Source organism: Cydia strobilella, chromosome 9 (genome assembly GCF_947568885.1).
Source record: "Cydia strobilella chromosome 9, ilCydStro3.1, whole genome shotgun sequence".
NCBI lineage: Eukaryota > Metazoa > Arthropoda > Insecta > Lepidoptera > Tortricidae > Cydia > Cydia strobilella.
In genome coordinates, this window is record NC_086049.1 from 6,727,653 (window position 1) to 6,753,466 (window position 25,814).

Sequence of the window (25,814 nt, forward strand, 5' to 3'; positions counted from 1 at the left end):
AACCGACTCGCGTTTAAAACGGACTCTTTAATTGAATTCTAAACTTGAATACACTTCACCTCATTTGCGACACAAAAGTTAATTAATTTGAACCGCTCGTGAGCGCACCAGTACAAATCGATATCAACGTAGAAACACAGAACACATACTCTTAGCAGTAAGACGTCTCTACAACTTAGTTCGTCCTTACTACTACTGCATATTTTTTATTGTTGGCATATTCACGTTGTTAGTTACTACCTATACCATTTTTTTTTGGTTACCTACCAATTGACGAAGGTTGTTTTTTATTAAAAACACAGCCAAGATTTATCTACGCTGTAGCCCCGTAGGATTTGAAATGAGCACACGATACCATACTTATTTCTTAAATTTATAACTTAGCGCCCGCGGTCCGCGCCCCTAGGTTATTGCTTTCCTTTCGAACAATGTGGTAAATACTCGTATTTATGAACTAACTAATCTCACCTTAAAGAATTTCCCCGATTTGGTCAAGGTTGAACCTGAAGCCTTCCCCTCCTAACTCAGCTACTCACTCTTTATATTTTCCAAGTGGTGTAATATGTATTGAGATCTCGTATTTAGAGACTCTACCTACTGTCTTCTTCTTATACCTAGCGTTATCCCGGCCTTTGCCAGGGTCCGCTTTCCTACTAGCCTTTCTCCATTTTGCGCGATCCTGGGCGTCTTCTCGTGAGAGCCCGTTCACGCTCATATCGGCTTTCATGACATCGAGCCATCGCTTTTTTGGTCTGCCCTGGGGTCGAGGGCCGTCAAGGGCTAGGTTAAGGCATACGTTTCCTACGTAGTCATCTGGCCTGCGACAAACGTGGCCGAACCACCGGAGGCGAAATTCTTGGAGCTTCTCCACTACGTCACGCCGGACTGCAAGACTGCCACAGATGTACTCGTTACGGATGCGGTCAGCGCGCGTAACGCCGCACATCCACCGCAGCATCTTCATCTCTGTAACGCGAAGCTCCTGAACGTGTTTTCCAAGAAACGGACACGTCTCGGCGCCATAAAGTAGACTGCACCTACTGTATGTACACAAATAGTACTGTGGCGATACAACGTCTGTGGTGACTGTTACAAGGACCTGTACTACGTACAATTACAAAGTTCAATAGATTTAAAATACAGCTATAACTTAGACTTCTCTTGGTAATAATTTGTTAGTATAAGGATTCTGTTAATTGAAAATATTAATTGGTTACTGTAATTAGGCTACAATATTCCAGGGCCTAAATCAGAATATGTAAACTAATTAGGACCCAATCGATAAGTTCTTGATATTCAATCTAGCAAACAAATCTTACGCGATTAATAGTAAGTGGAAAATATTATGTGTTGTTATACATAATAATTAATGGGACTCATATAAGTCATATAGCAGTAAACAGTATTGTCCCTATCCCATCCGAACCCACGGGAAAATCAATAAAACAATAGCATGAAACATTACGGACAATGAAAATAAATTGAAATCAAGCATTTAAGAATTTGAATCTTATTGCTCAGACATACGTTCTATGCGGTCATTATAATCCATGGTACCCCGCAATTAATACGAACATAAATCACAGGATAGCCGCCATTATGTTCTATTGTATTGGATAGCATAACAACGATCCTATACCAGTCCTGGCGGTGCACGGCGCGGTGTGCTGTGCCTGTTGCGCGAGCAAGGACAAATTTGACGTGACCTCGAGATCTGTGTCAACTATGTGTGACCAGGGAGCGCATTTAAACTGGTTAACTTGAGCCTTCTACTCGCACTCACTAAGCAATTTGAATGACACATGACACACACACCCATTGTATTCCCATATCGAACCCGGCAACATAAAACCTAGGGAATCCAGTTCGTGTGTGATCTCGAGATTCGTAAACCACTGTATTTAATTGGAGATCACACGTACACTGGTTCGCCTGAGGGATGACAATAACAGTACAACTCGAGGGGGAAGCTTTATTCACACGATACGTTAAAATGAAGTATTTTGGCACGTGTTAAGTGGCCTTTTTTATTTTTCTACCCAACGACTACAATCATACGAGCACACGCATCAATGACCTACGACACGACAATGATTTATTTTATAGGATGTATCCTTACATTTTGATAGGATTCTGACGTCTGACATTTATGTAGATTTTGAAACTACATATACAATTTCAAGTTTCATATCACTATTATATTTTTTCTATTATAATAAGTTTAGTATTAGACGGAAAGACAATCCTAACAAGTATAACATTCCCTTAAAATACAGTTACAAAATTACGCATATGCATTAATTTTGATGACACATTGATGATGAGACGCATACCGTTATACCTAAAGTATCCAAAGTACCCATAATAAGAAACTTCATAAACAACAGTGTTCTATACATATACGAGTACATTGACAACTAAATAAAGAAAGAACATTTGAATATTGAATACAATGACACATCGCGAACGTGAATAATACGAGTCAAAGGTCGTCCGTATCGACACTGTTTATAAAACAATGCTTTCGATTTCAATAACAAATTAGAAAAGGGTGATATAAGTCCCGTAACAGGGAGTACGATAGTGTTTCTGTTGAAAATAAAACAGTTTATTTACCTATACCTATTACCTAGAAGTAGAAGCGGCGAGGCGTCCATTGAACAACTCTATTCGCATCGGCTACCTAATAGCTTATTTTCAGAACACCAGCTTTTACACTTAACGAATATAGAAAAGTACAGTATAAGTACAGTCATGAGAATTTGTAAGAAACTGCAAAAAAAATTACGAAAGTTGTAAGAGGTGATGCGGTGTTCCAAAGTTCATCAAAAATTATTATGCAGCCATCAGAGTTATGGCAATAACTGTCAAATCGAGCCCTTTTAATAAATTGAAGGGTCCAAAGCGTTCAAAACAACTGTCGGGGACACGCAGGGCACGACAATGCCCGCGGTTTCCATGCATTAATCATATTATGTAATAGAAATACCCCTACACTGTAACGAAATGTAGGTATCTATAATGAAATGATGAATAGACAAAAAATAGAGCATCCGTTTATATTGGTATTAAACTTATGAAAATTATGCTTGCCTTGGCATAAATTTATTAAAAAATCCTTTATTGATACGTACGCGTAGGTACCTAGCTCAAATCCTACTAACAGTACGTAGGTACCTAGGTGCCTAACCTACGTTTGGTTTAAGTACCTACTAGTAGAAGGGGAAAGAAATATGGATAACGCACAATGTGTCAATATTGATGTTATAGACCTATTTATAAAACCACTACTATTTCATTATATTCTTTGTAGCACAATTGGATCAAGTCTCACCTCGAGATCCTTCCAAAGATATGAAATTTGGTATGTATGTTCATTAAAGGTCTCTTTTTCATGTCCACACTATTTGACATTTGGGGACCTCGAGGAATCGCAGCCATCTTGGAAAATGTGTACCATCCTGGAGAAATTTGCGTTTTACTCTAAATATACGTTCTCTATGAAAATATGGTGTACAGCAATATTAAAGCTTATTAAATTCTACACAAAACAGTCCTAGATATCTTTGCGGAAAAAATACATCTTGTTATAGAAAATAATAGCTGAATCCAGATTTAGTGCTTATACCCTTTCAGGGGATATTCTCTTAATATGAAACTTGGAGGAATATGAATTCTACTTTTGTCTATACATTTGTACACGTTCTACCCCAATATCAACATTTTAGTAATTTTGTATTGCATAGCACTCGTGTACCAATTATGGACCTACTGATGTCTATTATATTGAAATCCACTCAATAGTTTAGGCGCTAGAAGTAAAAAATATGATTTACTATTCGGCGTCCTCTCAAGGCGGCTGTATTAATTTTTCTTTAATAAAACAGGTGTAAACAGGTCGTGAAGGGCAAGAGGAATCGGTAGATATGTCTTTTTAAAAAATCCGTCCAGTATCCTGAGCTACAGGGTGTACTGATTTTCAGTATTTAAACCCATAACCCTACTTTCTGTTTAAGTCGCAGTCGAGTAAAATGTTGATATTAGGGTAGAACGTGTACAAATGTATAGACAAAAGTGGAATTCATATTCCTCCAAGTTTCATATTAAGAGAATATCCCCTGAAAGGGTATAAGCGCTAAATCTGGATTCAGCTATTATTATATATAACAAGATGTATTTTTTCCGCAAAGTTATCTAGGACTTTTTTGTGTAGAATTTAATAAGCTTTAATGTTGCCTTACACCATATTTTCATAGAGAACGTATATTTAGAGTAAAACACAAATTTCTGCGATTCCTCGAGGTCCCCAAATGTCAAATAGTGTGGACATGAAACAGAGACCTTTAATTAACATACATACCAAATTTCATATCTTTGGAAGGATTTCGAGGTGAGACTTAATCCGGTTGTGCTATTGTATTTTTCTCTTATTTCAGAATTTCTCATTACGTTTTCATTGCGTAGTATGCATGGTTTAAGACTTTGAATTTTATAACCTGCAAAAAAGCTGAATTTAATACGGCGTAGGTAATAAATATGTAATTACCAAGAGATCATTACGAACACGATTATGAACGTAATTCCGCCAAATCTGTTTCATCGGAAGCAAGCGGCAGAATGTTTTCTATACTCAATCACTTTGAAAATGCCGTAAGAGCCTAAAAGATTTAATGGCACTAAGTCCCTTTATTCGCTAGGCTAGCTAGGCAGTTTTATTATTCTGTTTTTAAAACCATTCTTCGATTCGATAGCGCCGCTGAATAATGTCTTTTGAACTCGTTCCGCTTTATGAAGCTCTCGACTATTTTACGATTTATTTGCAAGGAATCAATACCGACGGCGAGATACAGCGCTTTCATTTAAAGTTTAAAATTGATATGCATTTATATCTGATATAAAATAGATAGGTACAGTTTCGCGGTCACTTATACCTACTTTATGTCTGAGATAAAATTGACAGAGCTTCAGGGTCAGCAGTTTTCGCTTTAACAACATGCAAATAAGTACTAGTAATGCTTAAATTTCTATGCTTTTGTACTTAATTTCCTATAAGATTTACATTAAAACCTTAATTAACACTAAATCCCATTAGGAAATGGTAGCTAAATCCCTTATAAATAGCACTTAATACGTGTACAATAATTAAGTATTTATTTAATATGTCTCACGGGAGTACAGTCAATATCAATAGTAGCGGATGGAACATTCTCCAAAAGGATCTGTCACCCGTGAATACTTTTCCAGATAGAGATATACCTATTTCTGCATTACAAGTTTAAAAGAATGTGCCACAGTCAAGTTTTTCTACATATAGAGACATATCTCTTTTTGTTAAACTATTAGAGAATGATACTTCTGATGCTGACTGTACAACATAATATACGTAGGTATAATAATAGTTATTTGTGCAACAAGAGAGGAAAGTTGGTTTTTCTTGCGAGGGACTCCAAAACACAAGATGTAAAATAACTTTGCTCTCGTGTTGCACACATAATTTTTCACCTCAGTAGTGAGAACATATTAAAGGTTAAAATGTATTTCGAATTACACAGAATAAACAGAAAAATAAGTATTATAATATGTACGATACGATAAGATACGATACGATACGATACGAGACCGGACCGGACCGGACCGGACCGGACCGGACCGGACCGTACCGTACCGGACCGGACCGTACCGTACCGTAGTATGAAGTTCATGGCCTTCACTAAATTAAAAAGCTACATTGTTTCACTCCCTGGAGTGAGGAAAGTCGCACTTTCCTCACTCCAGGGAGTGACGAAAGTAGGCTTGTTCGAGCTGCTGAGGTGAAAATTAAATTGTTAATGACCTTTAAAAATAATTATTGCTGTTAGTACCTAACCTACCTACCAATAATAAATACCCAATAAGTATAGGAACCCTTTGTATCTAATGCACGGACGATAAGAATACAGCGTGTATTTTTGGTATGACTACATATTCCACAGGTTGTTAGTATAGGCCTCTATGAATTAACCTACATGTCTTATTATTATTCACAACGACGGGACTTAATCGCGTAAAATAAGTTTAGTTTAGTAAACAAGACCAAGTGCGGGTACTTCGAAAAACTCGCGCGCCTAGAAGATGTTGATGTCAACTTGAGCCAGTCTTCTCCGAGGCCACGGGGACAACGCCGTCCTCGAAACGTCGGAGGTAAATTTAAAACTTATTTTACGCGATTAAGTCCCGTCGTTCTGAATAATAATGAGTTTAAGTTAAAGTTTAAATCAGTGTTTTACATGTTTTATGATTAAGAATAACGACTTATTTTCCGTTACAAGTTACAAAACAATTCAGCACGCAATGTAGCTTCATTCATCACTATCTTGTTTTTATTCAAAACCTTACTTATGCGACGTCAGGAGTTGTCAGGACGTCACGATTGTGACGAGTCTGACTATACAATACACTACCGCTCTAAATATTATAAAAAATTGACACCGGTCCTTATAACTAAATTAAAAATTAAATTTGTTTCTAAATAGTTTCATTGCATTAAAACCTCACGTTTTAATGCAATGAAACGCCGCACTATTTTCCGGTTGTATTTAAAAAAAACACGCCGTATAACCTCCGTTATTTACGGTACAGTAGTTGTAACGAGTATATAGAACATAATTAAATAGAAAACGTTTAACGGCGTTAAAAGCTACAAACATTAAATTTTGACATAGAAATCTTTGCTAGCGTAGATTAGAATGTACTCGTACATAGCACAGTCTATGAAACTTTCGATACGCCAGAGCGAATGAAATCAGTCATTACTGGAGAAGAAATAAGAACCGAAACAGCTGCAATAGATAATGTTGCACGCAAAGTGCACGATCGTGGGTCAGCCGCAGCGAGGTCACTGAACGAAATGTCAGACGGCCGGATCCGTTTCACTGGGTATTTGAACGTTATCAAACTATACTAATTTTATTTTATTACTCTCAAGTTGAAAGTAAGTTGTTTTATCAAGGAGTGGTTACCAAAATGGTCTAAACTAAATTAAACAGGGAGATTGAGTATCACAGATTGTAATTATTGAATGAATTAAAAATTAAGTTACAAAACTTATAAAAGTTTGTACCTACATACCTAATTACCACTACATATAAACGGGGTAGGTAGTAAATATAAAACGGCCTGTTGTTTACCTCTGCTTGATTTTTTGTATTCTTGTGTTGTTATCTGTATTGAGGTATTTGAAGTGTGCATTAAAGAGTATTTGTATTGTATTGTATTGTAATATACCTACTGACTGATAATAACTAACAATTTTTTTTGTAATGCTTGACAAAAACGACAATTAATATGAAATAATTACGGCACTAACACTAACCTATATTAGTTATCAAGCCAAAAAAACATTAAGCAAAAGTATCACATAATTAGGTTCTCTACTTCTAACTGACACAAATGGGACAAAGACTTGTTGAACAGAGTTGACGTCATTACCTCTTAGTAGTTACATAAGTATTAAAGTAAGATCCCGAGTAACAACTAAACAACATGGAATATGAAAATATGTATGTTCTATTCGTAATAACTACACATAAAGACACAGAGTTTTACAAAGAGCTATTTACCTATACGATTTCAAATGATTTCTACATAATAGTTTCAGTTCAAGGGTCGGCCATTACAGCTGACAATTTCACACGACGCGTGATTCCGCGCTGACCCCTCATCACTCGCGACGATAATTTACATAATGGCCTTGTGGATGACGGTGAAAGATGCCCATCGTGACGAATACGTCGCTCTAATGTTCTCTTTGGGCGAACTCACATTATACACCATAAGCGGAGGGTAAAGTTTTCGAGTGTATCTTTTGAAAGAATTGTTTCTTTCTTTCTTTCTTTCTTTCTTGAAAATTGTTAATACTCCAGTGAAAAAAAGAGATTGATTAAAAACTCGTATCCGCGGTCGCCTTATGTGAGAATGATAACACAGCAAGTAAAATTTACGTCCAAAACGGAAGGATACTTAAGAACATTTCGTAACCTACATACTTCGGATTTAAAGTTCTATCAGTTCTATCAGTAAATAGGTACGTGACACAACCACGTTGTTAACAAAGCACTTAACGTAAATGAAAGTGTTTAATGTGCTATTGTGTAATGCAACCCATTTGTCCGAATAATGCCTAAGGTACATTGGAAATATACCCATGTAGCATTACGTGGTTCTTTTCTTAGTTCTTTACGTCGGAAACGTCATCGTGTTGCGTAATGTCTGACACGACAATGATATACGACCGTTCATCATAATTGTCTCCTATACCCATTAAAGCATAATGTTGATAATTTCGATATATATGGAAGTTCAGGGAATAAATTCGATACCGCGATAGTAATTCTCTTCCATAGGTATGTATACAATTTCAGAAAAGTTACCCCACTCGTAAACCCGCCATCTAAATAAGTAGATACCTACTTAACGTTTGTATGCTTATTGCTGATCCAGGTATGCCTCTGCAGTTTGCGTGTTTTAGGCACCTACCTATAAATATTACATGTTTACTTGGAAATTACTACATGCATTCTGAAAAAAAGCGGAAATTGATTTTCCCCTCACTAGCTTGGAAAGCCCTTTTATCCTTTAAAATAAGCGGGTTAACACTTTTAACCCGCTTTAACTTAAAACGCATTTTATCCACTAGTGGGGAAAGTAATTTGACCTTGGATGGAGCGTGTTTAAGTAGCTTTTGACAGATAACAAAACGTAAAACGCTCATAATAATGGTTCGTTCGATATTAATTATCATTAAATAAATGATTTGAGAATTTAATAAAAAATACCAAATTTATCTTTATTTAATGATTTTAAGTCATAACCTTAAAATTCCATAAGAAACATTTGTTTTTTTTTATAATGATGTTGAATATAATTCTGAACGCACATGTTGAGTCGATGCAATTTCAAAACGCATCGTCAGAAATGTCAACATTGTCAACAAACATTTTACTTTTATTGGTGATAACCAAGAACTGAACTGAACTGAATTATAATTAACCTGATGATGATTATAATGTGCACAAATATAGAATTATTTTTATGAGCTGTTTTTTTGCATGTTGCACTTTCCTCGAGAGGTGAAAAGTTTTGTGTTACACACTTCTCGTGTGTTAAAACTAGAAATACTCGCGAGTAAAATACAACTTCGCACACTTGTATAACAAAAAACCTATTGTTTTGTTCACGCGCTTTACTATATTCGTTTTCTAGATTTAAAAACAATGACAACAACATTAAAAAGTATGGGTGACATAGGTTTTTACTATACTCATAAATTTGCATTTATTGAATGTTCTTTTAATTTTGTCAACATCCCTATTTCCGAGAACTGATAAATAGATATGTAATGTATGTATTCGTTTAAGTAATAAATGTTATTAAATCATAGACATTAATAAAATCTTATTCAAAGGGAATCCGCCAAACAGCGGAGCACATAAATTGTATCGTGATTAGAGCCGTCTCATTTTAACGCTGTTTAATTGCCTAAATAATTAACTGTGTAATTAAATAATTATGCGTAATGACTGTAATGAGTCGTAAGATGAACAGTACAACGTTATCCAAGAGATTTATTTCGTAAATTTGAACAATGCAATCGTATTCACTTAAAAAATTGTTGGATACAACACTGGTTGGATATTCAAATGCAACAAAACTGTGTAGTAGTCGATATGTTATCAATATCATGACACGGCCAAGTAGGTAATAAATCGAAGTATATGATTACTATGTATAATATAAACGTGGTTAATCTCATTGGTGATAATTAGAAGCAACATTGTTGATTTATACTTGGTTGAATGAACATTCAGATAAACTGCGGTAACAGAACTGAACGCACTATTTAGTTGGTTTGAGTTTGACGTATCTATTCCGATATAAATTTAGTGAATATGTAGTTCGTTGTTGACGTCAATTACAGCGTTGTTAGTTAGATTAGTTTAAAGCTTGTTTGTATATTTCTACTATCTCTTTGACATTTATGTATGTTTAATTGTTGTTGCCCTAGATATCACAACAGTATACTCAAGGTCATAGCAGACAGGGTGGATTATACATGTACCTTCCTGAAATTCTGGATTGAACTGTGTGTAAATAATTAAATCATTTAGTAGTAGTAAGTAACTAACGTAGTCATAAGCCAAACTAACAATTCTATGGATAAAATAATTATCTGAAATAAAGAATTAATAATAATATCGCCGGTCCTGCACAAACTACGAGTGACAAACATTATCCTGTCATAGAATTTATACAAAGGAGCTGAATATTCAACTAAATAGTGCGTTAACTGATAGCGTCTGTATTTCACACTAATAATATCAATTTCTAGCCAGAATAAAATAAAAAAACAAATTCTAGTCCATATTGTAGACAATAGCGAAATGTTAAAATCGCGTGCCATATGTCCGCCGGCACGGAACGATCATTACCGAACAGCGAAACTAACGTGTCTGGCGTGCCCTACACTATTATCGTGCCTAAAATTGTTTATACCCAACGATGCACTGCAATCTCACAAATTTTGAAGTGATTTTCGCGCTTGATTAGTTGACGCTTCAGAACAATTTATATTTCATTCTTCTCGCATGATTAGAATTACTAATAGAAGTTATGTTTTGTTCATTTTATCGCCGATTTTATAATCCAGGAATCAACGCACATAATAAAAATATTTTATGTTTATTTTCTTACCTTTTTACATTATGTTCATTTAATCTTTGGATCTATATTGTAATTTAAGGAAGCGTAAATAGTACCTAGGTAAGGTACCTGTTTTATTGAAAATAAATCTACTATTAAACCATAAGAGTATAAAAATTATACCATTTTTTGTTTAATGGTTCAACTATATTTATTTATAGTCTTCAACATTTATATTCTACTGATATTTTCAATTACCAAACGTACAATAAACATCAATTACACTAACGCAATTACGTGAAAAGAGTTGGTTTCTATAGGAATTCGATTAGAGTTGACAAATTGCGAAGTCAGCGCGAACCTACATTCGCCGGCACTTTCACCGTCCGCGACCGCAGCGGGCGACACTCGCACTCGCGCGGAGATACTTTTGTGTTGAAAAAGAAATCCAGGTGATGCTTTTACCGCACTTTTATAAGATCGGAAAATAATCAAAACCGGCCAAGTGCGAGTCGGACTCCCGTACCAAGGGTTCCGTACATTACACAATTTTTAACAATGTATTTTTTTATGTGAAACGTGAGTGAAATGTCTTTAAAATACCCGTAGGGGTCGGATCAAAAACTATAGGTAAGTAATCAAGTCCGACTCACGCTTGACTGTACATTTCTTATAGGTTTTTTCTGACATCTACAGGTAAAGAAATATTTCGTGTATTTTTTTTAAAAATTTTAGATCCTGTAGTTTAAGAGAAAAGGGGGGGGGGGTAATTATTTTTGGCTATTTTCTTAAATAACTTCCAAACTATTTATTTTAAAATTACAGAAAAAAAATTGAGATTCTCAAATTGAGATCTTTCATTTGATACAAATTAATTGGTACAGTACTTTTGGAGAAAATGGGCTGTGACAGACGGACAGACAGACAGACGCACGAGTGATCTTGATCCTATAAGTTTTTCGTTTTTTTTCCTTTTGAGGTACGGAAACCTAAAAAACAAACTTATAAAGGTCATGTAAAAGTTTACGTGCCAATGCTAAGACTCGTAAGTTGTTAGAACATTAAATTGCAAAATCCTAACAATTTTAAGACTCCTGTAGAATAAAAATCCAATGAAAGTCTGATGGGGAGAGCGTTGAATATGGATCCTTTACAATGATTAGACTAGAACTCCATTAAGTGCGCTATAATATGCTGATATTCCTTGCTGCCAAAAAATAATCTCGTGTCGTATTGCTGAGACGAGACGACCAACTTTAAATGGAATTTAATTAATTCAAAGTTGGTTTTCTAACGAATGCTAACAAACTGATTAATTATGTTGTTATGTTGTTTGTACATTTCTAATTTATTTCCAGTGGCATCTCTAGAATGTAAAACTCAGATTCTTGTGTTACTCTGATTAAGCGAAACGATTTCCATATTTTATGAAAGTGTAATAAATATGGTTATAAAATATTTACAACTATAAAAAGCTTGGAATCGCTATTTACAATATTAAGCAAAGTTAATTGCTTGAGTTTATTAAAATGCATACTGCTATTAAAATCTTAAATAAAATAAGTTAGTTTATTTCTACTATGGAAAATATTATGTATCAGAAAAGGAAAAAAAATACAATAGATCAACTCGCATCCAAATAGGCTGTTACTAAACATCGATATTACTGTATTGTATCCCATAAAGTACCTCATTTCTATTATAGTGCCCACTAAATAAAATCCCAAGCAATTTGTAACTAAACAATATCTACGTCGGGATTTCACAACGCACGACCACAACGACCAGCTATCATTCACAACACAATTTTACACGATGGTGAACTCGACAATACTAACTTGACCTCTAGATTTATGACAGCTGTGTATAATAGGAGTTCAGACTTATTCTAGCCTAGTTAAGTTGCCGGAAAGCATTACGAATAGGACAGTACTCTATGCGAGACGCTTGCGTAATTTTAAGGTCATACAACTGAACCAGCTAGTCATCGGCATATAGTGCTAATAGACTAAATAAAACCTTGGTCTACCGTCCACCAAGGCCGAATCAATATGATGAAAGGTTGCTCTCAAAGAAGATACTTTCTATGCAGAGTCCATCTAAATTAACTTAGCACCTATTTGAATAGATCAATATGTGGAAGTGTTATTACAAACGTCATATTTTCATTGATATAAATAATTGACCTGTAGGCCGAGCACATGATTAGCGCGACAGTATCTCGCCGCGAGATAGACTACCCGTCTTTTACTAACTGTATGAATTAAAGGGGGACGGGTAGTCTATGTCGCGGCGAGATACTCTCGCGCCAATCATGTGCTAGCCTGACCGCATACATCAGTGTATGTGAAGTCGATAACCCGCATTGGGCTAGCGTGGGGACTATACCACAATCCCTCTCGTGCATGAGAGGAGGACTGTGCCCAGCAGTGGGACGTATATATAGGCAGAAATATTGTTATTATTTATTGACATAATTGATGACATTTCCACACTTCGGTCCGACTCCATTCTGTGATAAATTTTTACTCATTAGGTGTCAATATTATTCATTGTTTTATACATTCCCAATTTTCACACATTAATAATCTTGGTCCTGTTTCGATAATATATTTTTTAAAGTGAAATATAACTATACCAGATAGTAAATACTACTTAAATCTGGTATAACACTAACAAACGTAGAGAAAAGATGCTTTTGGCAGTGGAATTCTCTACGCTTTTAAATAAATAGTAAACCTAATATATATTTCATTACAGGTTGGCAGATTTTTGTTCGTGGGTGCGTCCAGACGTACCTACAATGCGCTCGCAAATTGGATTGCATCGTCGACCGAAGTCGCAGTAATTGGCTGCTCGGCTAGCTCGGCCAACAGTCAGGCCCAATCTTTACTTGCACCATTGAAAGAATGTTACATAAAATGTGCTATTTTTCAAATAATTTTGACAATCATTTTGACAGGCCGGATTACCTATTATGGCAATGATACGAGGGATTGTTTTATCAATCAGTATGGGTAGGTATATTTTATACTAATAAGGCGCTTATGCGAGTCAAAGTTAATTCAGTATCCAGGAAAATGATACTGGGCGTCTGCGTGCGCATTTTTAACCGACTTCAAGATTTCAAAGGAGGAGGTTCTCAATTCGGTTGTATGTTTTTTTTGATTTCTTAGATTGTTGGAAAGATTAAGTGCTAAGTAGTAAGTACACTGCAATAGCGTTCAAATGGCTAATAAAGACTTGAAAAATATGTTAGAACTTCCAAGCACGAAGTAACTCAAAGTAACGGTTAAGTCAATCCACTTTAGTTTACTTACTTTAGTTTCCAATACAAATTTTTTCAGCGAGCTTGGCGCAAGGCCCGTGCCATTAGGATGATGGCAACGGGCCAAAATCGCGCGAGGTGTATGTTTATTTGTAAGCTTAACATTCAAGGAAGTGTGGAATCTTGGAATAGAACTCCGTTTTAGTATGGAATGATCACCCAGTTGTAGAGAAATGGGATTTTATACACGCGATAGGCCATTGATTATGAGAAAATTATGCGAGAAAAACAGCGCCGGCTCTTTTAACCGTCCCATCAGGCAAATGGAAACGAGCGGAACTTTGTATTTTATGATCAAAATAAGTTGGGTCAGTTCAATAACGGCAGCAGTATTCGGAATAAATACGTAAAAAATGTTCTCGTATTAATATAAATGTTCTGATTTATTTACCTTTCACCGTTGCTTTGCTCTATATTGCGATATTTTATTAAAAGATTGATAAGTAATGGAAATAAAATCCATGACATTTAATTAAGTACCAAGTTTGTTAACATCACTGTGTCAGGTCATCGATCATTAATATGAAATCTGTAACAATTAGCTGGCCGTGTAGCCAACATGCCAACCGACGCTCCATAGCGATCGAAACGCAACTGATCACCATGGCTATACTGACCAGCTGATGCCTATACTGATATTATTTTTAAAATGATCATTGAAATATAACAGAGTTCATAATTTTGTCCATGGGTTTTGTTTCTACTAGATAGCAACACCTGCATAATATTTATTATTTTTAATCAATTATTAATCAATAACTTTACTACAAACAAAATTATCTCGGATACAAATAAATATATTTGCAATAAATAAGGTACAAAAGGCAACCTTATGGTGCGACTGTTTTTAAATGCAACGTAAAATTGCTGATTCATTCATAATTTCTGCACTGGTAGCCAGTTTAATAGCAGCAATTTAGCTGTGATCTAGAATATATGACAATTCGCGGATGCGCGCGCGGCCCGCTTCTCAGGCTCGCGGTATTGACCGACAAACGCTTGGAGGACAGGCTGTACTGGGTGGGGCAATCTGGCGAAATTCGTGAGTGAATTCAAATTACAAAGCGGTAGTCACGTGCCAGTACTGTTTCTTTTTTGGCGTGTTTGACAAGATTTCAACTTGTTTTAGGGTACCGTAAAATGTGTTTACTTTGCTGCCCTCTGCCTTGTGCTCCAACAGTTTTTATATGCGAAAACTATATAATAACCTCATTTAAGTGTTACATTACAACATGATAGTAGTGATGGTCTACTTTAAATCAGCATAGGTATACACCGTGTCCAATAAGTCCGAATATACATTTTTTTACCTTGGCTCTAAAGACATACGGATTATAGGCCATCAAATTCTTATTTTAAGTAAAAAAGTATGTTGACGTTGAGGGTGGATGGCATTTGCGAAGCGACCAAGAAAAAGAGAGTGCAAAGATCTAACATAATATTTTTCACCTCAGCAGCTCGAACAAGCCTAATTTCGTCACTCCCTGGAGTGAGGAAAGAGCGAGTTTCCTCACTCCAGGGAGTGAAACAAAGTAGCTTTTTAATTTAGTGAAGGCCATGAACTGCCACTTCATACTTTTATTACAATTTTTTTTTGTTTTTTTTTTCTCTGTATTACTCTGTGTAATTCGAAATATATTTTAACCTTTAATATGTTCTCACTACTGAGGTGAAAAATTATGTGTGCAACACGAGAGCAAAGTTATTTTACATCCCGTGTTTTTGAGTCTCTCGCTACGCTCAAGATTCTAACTTTTAGACTCAAAATAAACACTCGCAAGAAAAAACAACTTTCCTCTCTTGTTGCACAAATAACTATTCTTGGCACGCAGGTGACGAGTTTGTTTTTTCTGACGAGAAACTGATGTTTGTATTAGAACAGCCTCATAATGCCCAAAATGAGCGATTGTGGGCACCACGGATAGAATAGAATACATTCCGGACAATCAGAAAAATGTTCCTAGGTTCCAGAGCTCACCATCGGTCATGGTGTGGGGTGCAGTATGTAAGAGGGATAAGAGGGAACTACCTTTAGTATTTATAGATAAAGGCGTTAAAATTAACGCACTTTACTATAAAACCGAGGTTTTGGAGAAGATTGTTGCCCCAAATTTAAAATGTATGTTTGGGAATGAAAATTATGTGTTCCAACAAGACGGAGCTCCTTCACAAAAGCAAATGCTGTTTAAGCTTGGTGTCAGGCTAATTTTACAGATTTTTTGCCGAAACATGAATGGCCACCCAGTTCTCCAGACTTGAACGTATTAGATTATTTTGTATGGTCGTACATGCTTTCGAAACCTCATGATTATATAATCATAAACCTGGATCATTTCAAACAGGTTATCGAGCGTATTTGGGACGAAATGCCAATGGAAATGATGCGTGCTGCGTGTGATTCATTCGAGAAGCGTTTGGGGTTGGTAAAAAAAGTTAAAGGTGGAGTTATTCCGAAACATTTGTTGTAAATACATTATACCTATATATGTGTGCCATTAATAAAATGCAATTTTAATTGTAGTAACTATTCGTACATTTATTTTATTCAATATTTGTACTGCATTCGGACTTATTGGACATGGTGTATATCAAACACAGCTACAAAAAATATAATAATTTTAAAGTTTAAATTAAGTTTAGAAGCAAGGTAGGCACATTTTACGGTAATCTCTTAAAACTAGTTATGTAGTTAGAGGAAAGCTAGACTAGCATCGCCTGGAAAAATGTGGGATTTGTGTTATTACCACATTATTACCTATAACCGACCTACTCATAAATGCACTGCATGCCACTGGATCATTTATCGTTGAAATCCTAAGCAGACTGATAGGTAATAAGCTTAAAACTGAATTTGTTCCAAAAGTCAACTCTGCTTGAGTAATAAGTCATAAAATAATATTATTCTGATTTTCTGAAAGCACTTTAAATCATGTAATTAACAGACTTCAAGATTTCAAAAGGAGGAGGTTCTCAATTCGGTTGTATGTTTTTTTATGTTTGTTACTCCATAACTCCGTCATTTCTTGACCGATTTTGAAAATTCTTTTTTGATTGTAAGTATATACATACAGATTGGTCTCGTTTTTGTCAAAACGCAGTTCTGATGATGGGATCCATGAGGAATCGAGGGAACTCCTCAAATGTTAAAGGCATACATATAGTGATTTTAGTATTTTCATCAGCAAATCAAGCATTTACATTTAAAAAGGTGACATTTGATGAAGTGGAACTGCTGATGATAATCAGAACGGAACTCTTCAATGACGCATAGTTCACGTTTGGCGATTTGTCCTCTTCGTTATGTTTGTTAAGCAAGTTAGATTTTCAACACATTTTTGTCAAGCTCGAGTTCTGATGATGGGATCCATGAGGAATCGAGGGAAGTCCTCAAATGTGAAAGGCATACATATAGTGATTTTTGTATTTTCTTCAACAAATCCAGCATTTCCATTTTAAAAAGTGACATTTGATGAAGTGGAACTGCTGATGATGATCAGAATGGAACTCTTCAACGACACATAGTTCACGTTTGGCGATTTATTCTCTTCGTTATGGACCCAGACCCAAACTTTGACCTGGACTTTTTTTTGAACTGCGATCCCCACAGAACCGAACTGCTATCAGAAAAGTGGGTTAGGTTAGGTTAGAACTGTGACCCTTACAGAAACGAAATGCTATCAGAACATTGGGTTATGTTAGGTTAGAACTGTGACCCTTACAGAAACGGAATACTACTAGAAAAGTGGGTGATTTTACCTCCTTTTAGTTAGGCAAAAGATACTGTCTTTTTCATTTCATTGTCTGGAGTGCACCATCAACAATAAGTAACCTTTCAACTGCATCCCCCACTGAAGTCGGTTTTTTTTCCTAAAAATTATATTGAACAGACTTGTGCTGATAATGCTGGTAGGTAATTCCTTTATACATACATAACTATATCAGATTATTGTTTGGGAATTGCAATCATCGTTTTGATTAACGGGGATTTTGAACATAAATGGTTAAAATTCTACCTACAGGAGGCTCGGTTTACTTCGTGTTTATTTGATATTTAGTATCTCGCTTTCACGGAAATATCAGACCGAGCGAGATGCTCTGACACTTACAGAAAAACAATTTGAATAAGGTTTTTAAATTTGGATCGCCGCTCCATGTAGGTTATAGTTACTTCTTTAATTCAGTATGCCGGAAGGATTAATTGAGGAAAGCTTTTAAAAGATTTGGCATAAGTAGTTAATACCCAAGTATTTAATCCGTGTAAGGCTAAGTGGGGTTTAATGCCAAGGGAAAACAATAATTTGAATTTAATTTCATAGATTGAAAATAATGGTTACATACTTGGTTACTTTCCAGTCTTAAGAGTTCTCAGAGAGCGACAATGGTTTGCCTAACATTAAATCAGTTAATTAGTTTTTATTGCTTTAGACTTTCTGATGGGAGGGCTCGGTTGAACCTCCTTTTAAGCAGGTATTAGGCACGTAGCTGTGTAGAATCCGCATGCGAATGCTGTTTAGTAGGGCACAATGCAATGTGACATGCATGACATGAAACCTACCGCCGCCCTACAAACATTATTCTTAAAGTTGGCAATTAAATACAGCGACCTGGTAAGTACGGAATGCTTTGATTGCAAGTACTTACCTACCTATTCTATATTATACTTGTAACAATGAAATATCCCATATTAAGTTATATTTGTATTGTTGTGTTTACAAACTAACTTATAATTTTAGAAGCAATTAACTGTACATAACATATATATTGTACAATTAATTGCTTCAGAGAAACTTAAACCCTCGACCTACTTGCAGAACAATTAGCGCTTCAAACTGAGCAATTGGAGTATCCACTCAATTTAATTTATTTTTATTATGTACGAGTAATTCTAATTAAAAAGAAGTAATGTCAGTCCTTACTGGAAGTAAATTCACCCCATTGAGAATAAGTTGACATAAGGCCCAAGATACACTTGTTAAGTTTTATTTACGTAAGTAGGGACACAGCTATACTACAGAATGAGAGATGAATATCTTTATCTCATTCTAACAAATAGCGTTGTCCCTACTTACGTAAGTTAAACTTACAAGTGTATCTTAGGCCTAAAAATAAAGTCAGAAGTAACGATCTTTTGTCTACTCAGATACCTATATTACTTTATTTATTTTACCCTTGAGTACCTTGTTTCCAATTATAAATACATAATGAGCATTAACTTTTGATAAACAAACATTGAAGACTTATTTGAAGATTACTTTGCCTATACCTGCCTTCTGAAACTCAATTAAACAGTCTTTCAACTTTCGCAAACATTAATAAAGACAGCTTATTTCGTAAAAGTTTTATACCTACTTCTAATCCCTAGCCCTACCCACCGACCCGGCTCAGCCTACATGCTGCAACTTTCCACCATGTGCTAGCAAAACCAGTTTCTCGACAACTACTCCTACACTGCATTAACCTATAGGTACTCGCAGGTACAATTACTTTACCATTTTTATAAATTTATTATGTACTAACCAATTAAAAAACTAGTGTTTAATTATTTAGTACTTAACGTTTGATTGTAGATAATAAGTCAGGTGCTTGTTATTAGCGAGTAAAATGATGAATAATTGATAATATCTACCCAAACTTTTTTGTTGTTTAACTATTTTGGGCTTTTCTTTGGGCACATACAGTTAAGTAAAAAATTGATACCGAAGCAGGATGATTGTGTAGAATGGGTAGATGGGTAGTAAAATAATCGAACAATTACATTTTCTAGGATTTATTTATGTAAAAACAGAGCTTAAGCATAAAAAAATCCAGCGTTTATTATGTAAGAAAAAATACCTACAAGCTAAAAATAGAAACGTTTTATAATCAAAATTCATCTTGCAGAACGCATTTTGTAGATGGCATAACGTTACATAATCAAACAAAGGCAAACGAAACTAATGAACGCACGTGAAACGAATGTTCCGTACTGTATTTTAGCATAAATTGTAATACCAATTAAGTATAAACGCTTTTCAGAAACAGAAAAGTATGTCACAACAAAGCCATTTACTGATATATTAGACGCAATTGTGGTGAGTTAAGATTGAAATTAGAACAAGTTCGATTTTTTACTTAAAGCCGATGTTTATAAAGATGTTAATCCCGAGCACGCCAACAAAAGACTTCAACGAACGTACCGCACGTAGCTACACGCGAAGACGATCGCTAAGGTACGGTTACGAGAGGATTTATGTTGCATTCATGCATCGTACGTACGTACCTTACCTATCTCGATCTCTGTTGTTCCGGCTGTTGTATACACGCGAGTCCGCCTTTCTCCACAGCCGTAAATACAACCTGACCGACTAATGAGCATCTTTGTCCACAATCGCGTTTCAACGGTGTAAACACGTAGGACGTAGGTATTACTGTTAAACTTTTGATGTGATTATGATGAGATGCGCATTAACCGTAGGAAGCACCACAGCATTCACAACGACAAAGATTATCAAACCATTTCTACCCTGCATCATGTTTGTAATAAGAATAAGCCACTCGACTATTTCTAACAGTATCGAGCCTATCCTTGAATGTTATTACGGCAGTAGGTCATGATATTCATGGTAGTAAGCGTAAACACATTGCTTTATGAAGTTTTTCTACCTTATAGACAATTACCTGAGTGGGATGGGCTGGAAGGGGAACCTATGCGCAGGAGGATGCGGTGCGATGATCGGCGCCGGCGGCACCGGCACCGGCAGCGGCAGCGGCAGCGGGTGCGCCGGGGGTGGCGGGAGCCGCGGCGGGGGTAGCGTGCTATACGGGGGAGGAGGCACGCTCTCCAGCAGCTCCGGCACACGGGGAGCCCGCGCCCGCCTCGTGCGCCGCCGCCGCGCAGGCTCCTCAGTCTGGCACTCCGCGCTAGCAACACTCCTCTCTCGTTCCGTCTGAACCGCACTGTTTACATTACAACTGACAGGCGCATCCTGCACTTGCACTATCACACTTGACACGATATCTTCGGCCGGGACTCGCACCGAGACCGCCTCGGCCGGAACGGGCAGCCGCATCTCGTGGCGAGGTATCGAGCGTGGCGCGCGCGCATGACGACCGCCGCTCGGCGACTGAGCGCCCCCTCTCTCGGCTAGGGCTCCGTCGGTGCGGGAGCGCGCGAGGGGCGGCGAGCGGCACTCGTACGGCTGCCATAGCAGCGAGGAGAGCGCCTCGGCGGCGGACAGCGGCGGCCCGGACAGGGCGGTCAGCGCCAGCGCGCCGCCGCTCATCCCGCCACCATCCGCCGCGCCCGCGCACCAGCGCGCCACCCGCCAACGCTACCACCTGCAACAAACAGCACAACAATCTTAGCCAAAAAAACTTTTATAAAAAAAAGATAAACCGACTTCAAAAAGGATGAAATAAAATATTATCCTTTTTAGGGTTCCGTGTTTAAGTATATGCGTTACCAACTGATATGTTTGAAGTCGGTGCCAAGCCAAATTTTAAACCATATATTCATAGGGATTTTGGTGCAATTCGATAAAGATGCGGCTATATAAGTATGTACGTTGGATTACCTAATGCAGCGTACTACGTAGGCGAACAACACGCGAATGCGAAGCGGCGCGGCACGGCGCCTTAATTAATCCTTTGATACCTATATAGAAGTGTCCTACGTGGGCGATCTCGTTGCGAACGCGAACGAATTGGGCCGGCCGCGCCGTGCCGCGTCGCTTCGCTTCGTGTTCGCGAGTGTTCGCCTATGTAAGACGCAGCGTTACACGACGACAATAAACGAACATCCTGTACACCTCAGAACAGAACACACGGTTGAACCTTCTTGGCGCAGTTCGTACCATGCTTGTCGGAACGTTAGTGTAAATCTGATACGTTTTGTCGTCGTATTTTTTTAAAGAGCATTTCTTACTAATTCTTAAACAGTCATAGCACGCAAGTGTGGGATTGGGACTGAGTTATTTTCTGTCGCTTATCCAGAGGACTACATTTCAAAATATAAAACAATTCAAGGAACCTTCATGCAAAATTTCAGCTAAAGCGATTCAGTTGTTTAGCCATGAAAAGGTAGCAAAGAGGCAGACATAATTGCTTTCACGTTTATAACATTTGTACAGTTGTAATGGGATTTATAGACATAAATCTGATTATTTTTGACTGGTATTGTTACTACTTGGAGTACTTGGCTTGGCACCGACTTCAAACATATCAGTTGGTAACGCATATACTTAAACACGGAACCCTAAAAAGGATAATATTTTATTTCATCCTTTTTGAAGTCGGTTTATCTTTTTTTTATAAAAGTTTTTATTTTTCCATTTTTAGTTTTAAGACATTGTTAAGAGCGTGACGCATGAATGAAAAACATAATCATGTTTATCTGTAAATTCGTAAACTTTATTAAATAATCACAATTTTCCTCGAGTCCGTCTGGGAAATCATTCCTGTCAGTAAATCCATTCTCCGCCCCGCCACTGACCCAATCCCTCAAACCCTCTGATCACTCAACCTCACAGCACATCAACCCCTGATCACTGAACCCCTCGACCCTAAACCACCAACCCTTCAACCACCATTCCCCGACCCCTAACCCCAGATCCCTTAACTCCTAACCCTAACCCCCAATCCCTTAACTCCCAACCCCTCAGTCTCCGACCCATCAACTCACCTCCCCTCAACCCCCAACCTCAAACCCCCCAAACACTAATACCCTCTACCTTCACCTCTCAGTCTCTTTGGTTGTTTCCAACACTACCTACATCAAAAATCATAATACACATACGAGGGAAGTTATCAGTAGCCTTACCACGAGTTTGACATTGATATATTCGCTATCGTGTGCGTAACTTACTGTTTATGCATCTCGCTCGTACTGGCGTATTAGTGTACAAAGTAAGTTACGAAGAATATTTAGTGCCAAACTCGTGGTTAGGCTACAGTTGCACTACATCAAATTGGAGGTATTGGTGAGGAAATGCTTGAGTAACTTTAGAAAACACCGAAATTACCATACACGTACCTTTAAAAATTGAGGAGTTCCCTCAATTCCTCACGGATTCCATCATCAGATCAAAACCAAAAATATTACAAAAACACCTTGGAGAGGTAACTTCTTTCAAACAGAAAAAGAATAACTCAAATCGGATCATGGGTGCCGGAGTAATCGCTGAAATCATTATCATCAAAACAATCATCATCATCAGCTCCACTTCATCAAATTGGTGGTTTTCTAGAAAAAATGATCAAGTTGCTTAAGAAAACGACCAAATCACCATACATGTGCCTTTAAAAATTGAGGAGTTCCCTCAATTCCTCATGGATCCCATCATCAGAACAGCACCAGATTAATGTGGAACCACCTTGGTGGTAGTTCCTTTCAAACAAAAAAAGAATTGTTCAAGTCGGACCACGGGTCTCGGAGTAATCGCTGAACATCCTACATTAAAAAAATCATCATCACTATCTTCAAAACAATCATCATCATCAGGTCCACTTCATCAAATTGGTCGTTTTCGAGAGAAAATGCTCAAGTTGCTTATGAAAACACCCAAATCACTATACATGTGCCTTTAAAAATTGAGGAGTTCCCTCAATTCCTCAGGGATCCCATCATCAGATCAGAACCAGATTAATATGGGACCAACTTGGAAGTAGCTCCTTTCGAACAAAAAAAGAATTACTCAAATCGGACCACGGGTCTCGGAATAATCGGTGAACATACATAAAAAAAAAAAAAAAAGAGCCACAACCGAATACAGAACCTCCTCCTTCTATGAAATTGAAGTCGGTTAAAAATTGAAGTCGGTTAAAAACATCAAAATCGCTTTAAGACGATACGGGACGGGACCCGGGATATTAACTCGTCGTGCACTCATTCAATATTGTGCAAGCGCAGAACGTGACCCTGATATTGAAATCAAATTGGTATTACATGACAAGTTTCTAAATACGTCTGTTGATTAGTTTCCTATCTTAGACCAGTTAGATTGTTTTAGAAAAATCTAGGAAAATATTACACACAACTATCGTCAAACTTCTCTAAGAATCATTTTGACTACGCCATTCAAATTATGAAATGGTTTACGAAATATAATTATTAGTTTGTGACGCTTTTGACCTGTTATAACATTAACCTAAGTAGGAAACTAGTCATACATAAAACCAGTTTCATAAATTACTTATATCATAAAGTTCGTTATCCTGTGTCAAATCAAGCACTCCCAGTAATCGTTCTAACGATGTCATTGAACCCCGACCCTTACACTCGACTAGTCGTAGAGATATTTTCGATAGTCGCTGACAGTAAGTGAACGACAAACACATTTGGCTGTATTGATAAATCAATCGACGCTGCAGTTTATGAGACAACGGTGGCAAGTTCATAAATATGGGGCCAAAACAGCCCTCCGTTTTCTCCATCATGATGTGCTAGTTTGAGTAGGGTTTCTACATTGTGTCTTTGGAAAAAAAATGTAAGGTTAGGTGGGGTAAGAGAAACTATGGGTCAAGAGGGACACTTGCAGGGAAAATAAACAGTTAGAGATACTTTAGGAACTTATTAGGAACCCTTATAGGATCTGTCTGTCTGTCTGTCTGTACGTCTGTCACAGCCTATTTTCTCCGAAACTACTGGACCAATTAAGTTGAAATTTGGTATACATATGTAAGTTTGTGAGCCAAAGACGGACATGTAACGTAAGCAAATTTATTTTAAACATGGGTGCCACTTTTGGGGGGTAAATGAGAAAATTCAAAATAAAGTTTTATAAACTATATCGTGTTACATATAAAATGAAAAAGCTCATTGTGAGAATCTCAAATATATATTTTTTATAATTTTAGGAAAAACAGTTTAGAAGTTATTCAATAAAATAGGCAAAAAATGACCATTTATCTCCGAAACTACTGAGTCTAAAATTTTGAAAAAAATACACAAAATAGATCTTTACCTTATAGATCACAGGAAAACCTATTAGAAATGTGCAGTTAAGCGTGAGTCGGGTTAGTTTTTGATCCAACCCCCTACGGGTTTTTTAAAGACATTTCACGCACGTTTCACATAAAAAATACATTGTTTAAATTGTGTAAAGTACGGAACCCTTGGAACGCGAGTCCGACTCGCACTTGGCCGGTTTTTCAAAATAATTTGACCAATCACGTGCCGCCGCGCTCCCATAGAAAAGACATACTTATCAATTTTCATTATTTATTTAGATTTTATAGTAAAAAAGTATTATGTTAGATGCCTCGTAGAAAAAGTATTGTATACAATAGTGATAATTGATATAATCAAGCTTTTCAATCTCGCACCTTACTTAGGCAACTCAGCAAGCCCCTTCCCTTCAGTCCCTTGTTGATGACAAATCATATGGCAGTTGGCCCCCGACTCTAGTTTGTCTCTGAATAAAAAAAACAACGGATGCGTGCCCTGGCCTGACACTCTTTGATAGAGAAAGATAGTCTTAGTGCGATTCCTATAAGAGGAAAGAGAAAATAGTGCCATGCTTTGTCCTTATCACCGACCGGGTTTTTTTCATGGTCGGGTTATGGCAGCATAGGTAGGAGGCGATGGCGAAATACCGAAATTTATAAGAGTGAAAGAGAAAAAGGATTATGCTGCCATCATAGAGTAACTTATACTAGAGCGGTACTGTCATAGTAAACTTTGTAACCCCAGTAAATTCACTGCCATCTATCGACACACTTTTATAAAAGTACGATAAAATGTATTTAAATATGGATAAATGATTTATTTTATTTGCACTAATTATTTTTATGATTTTGACCCATGTTCGTAAAAATTGTTAAATAACAAACG

General features: G+C 36.9%; 1 protein-coding gene across 1 annotated transcript in view; it reads right to left on the reverse strand.

The window, feature by feature from the left end:
• Positions 1-21,314, reverse strand: part of LOC134744181 (uncharacterized) — a 143,018-nt gene extending 121,704 nt beyond the window's left edge. Inside the window, exon 1 of the mRNA XM_063677899.1 lies at positions 20,663-21,314. Coding sequence (XP_063533969.1) covers positions 20,663-21,267 — 605 coding nt within the window. The 5' untranslated portion in view covers positions 21,268-21,314. The remainder of the gene's footprint in view (positions 1-20,662) is intronic.
• Between the last annotated feature and the right edge of the window lie 4,500 nt (positions 21,315-25,814).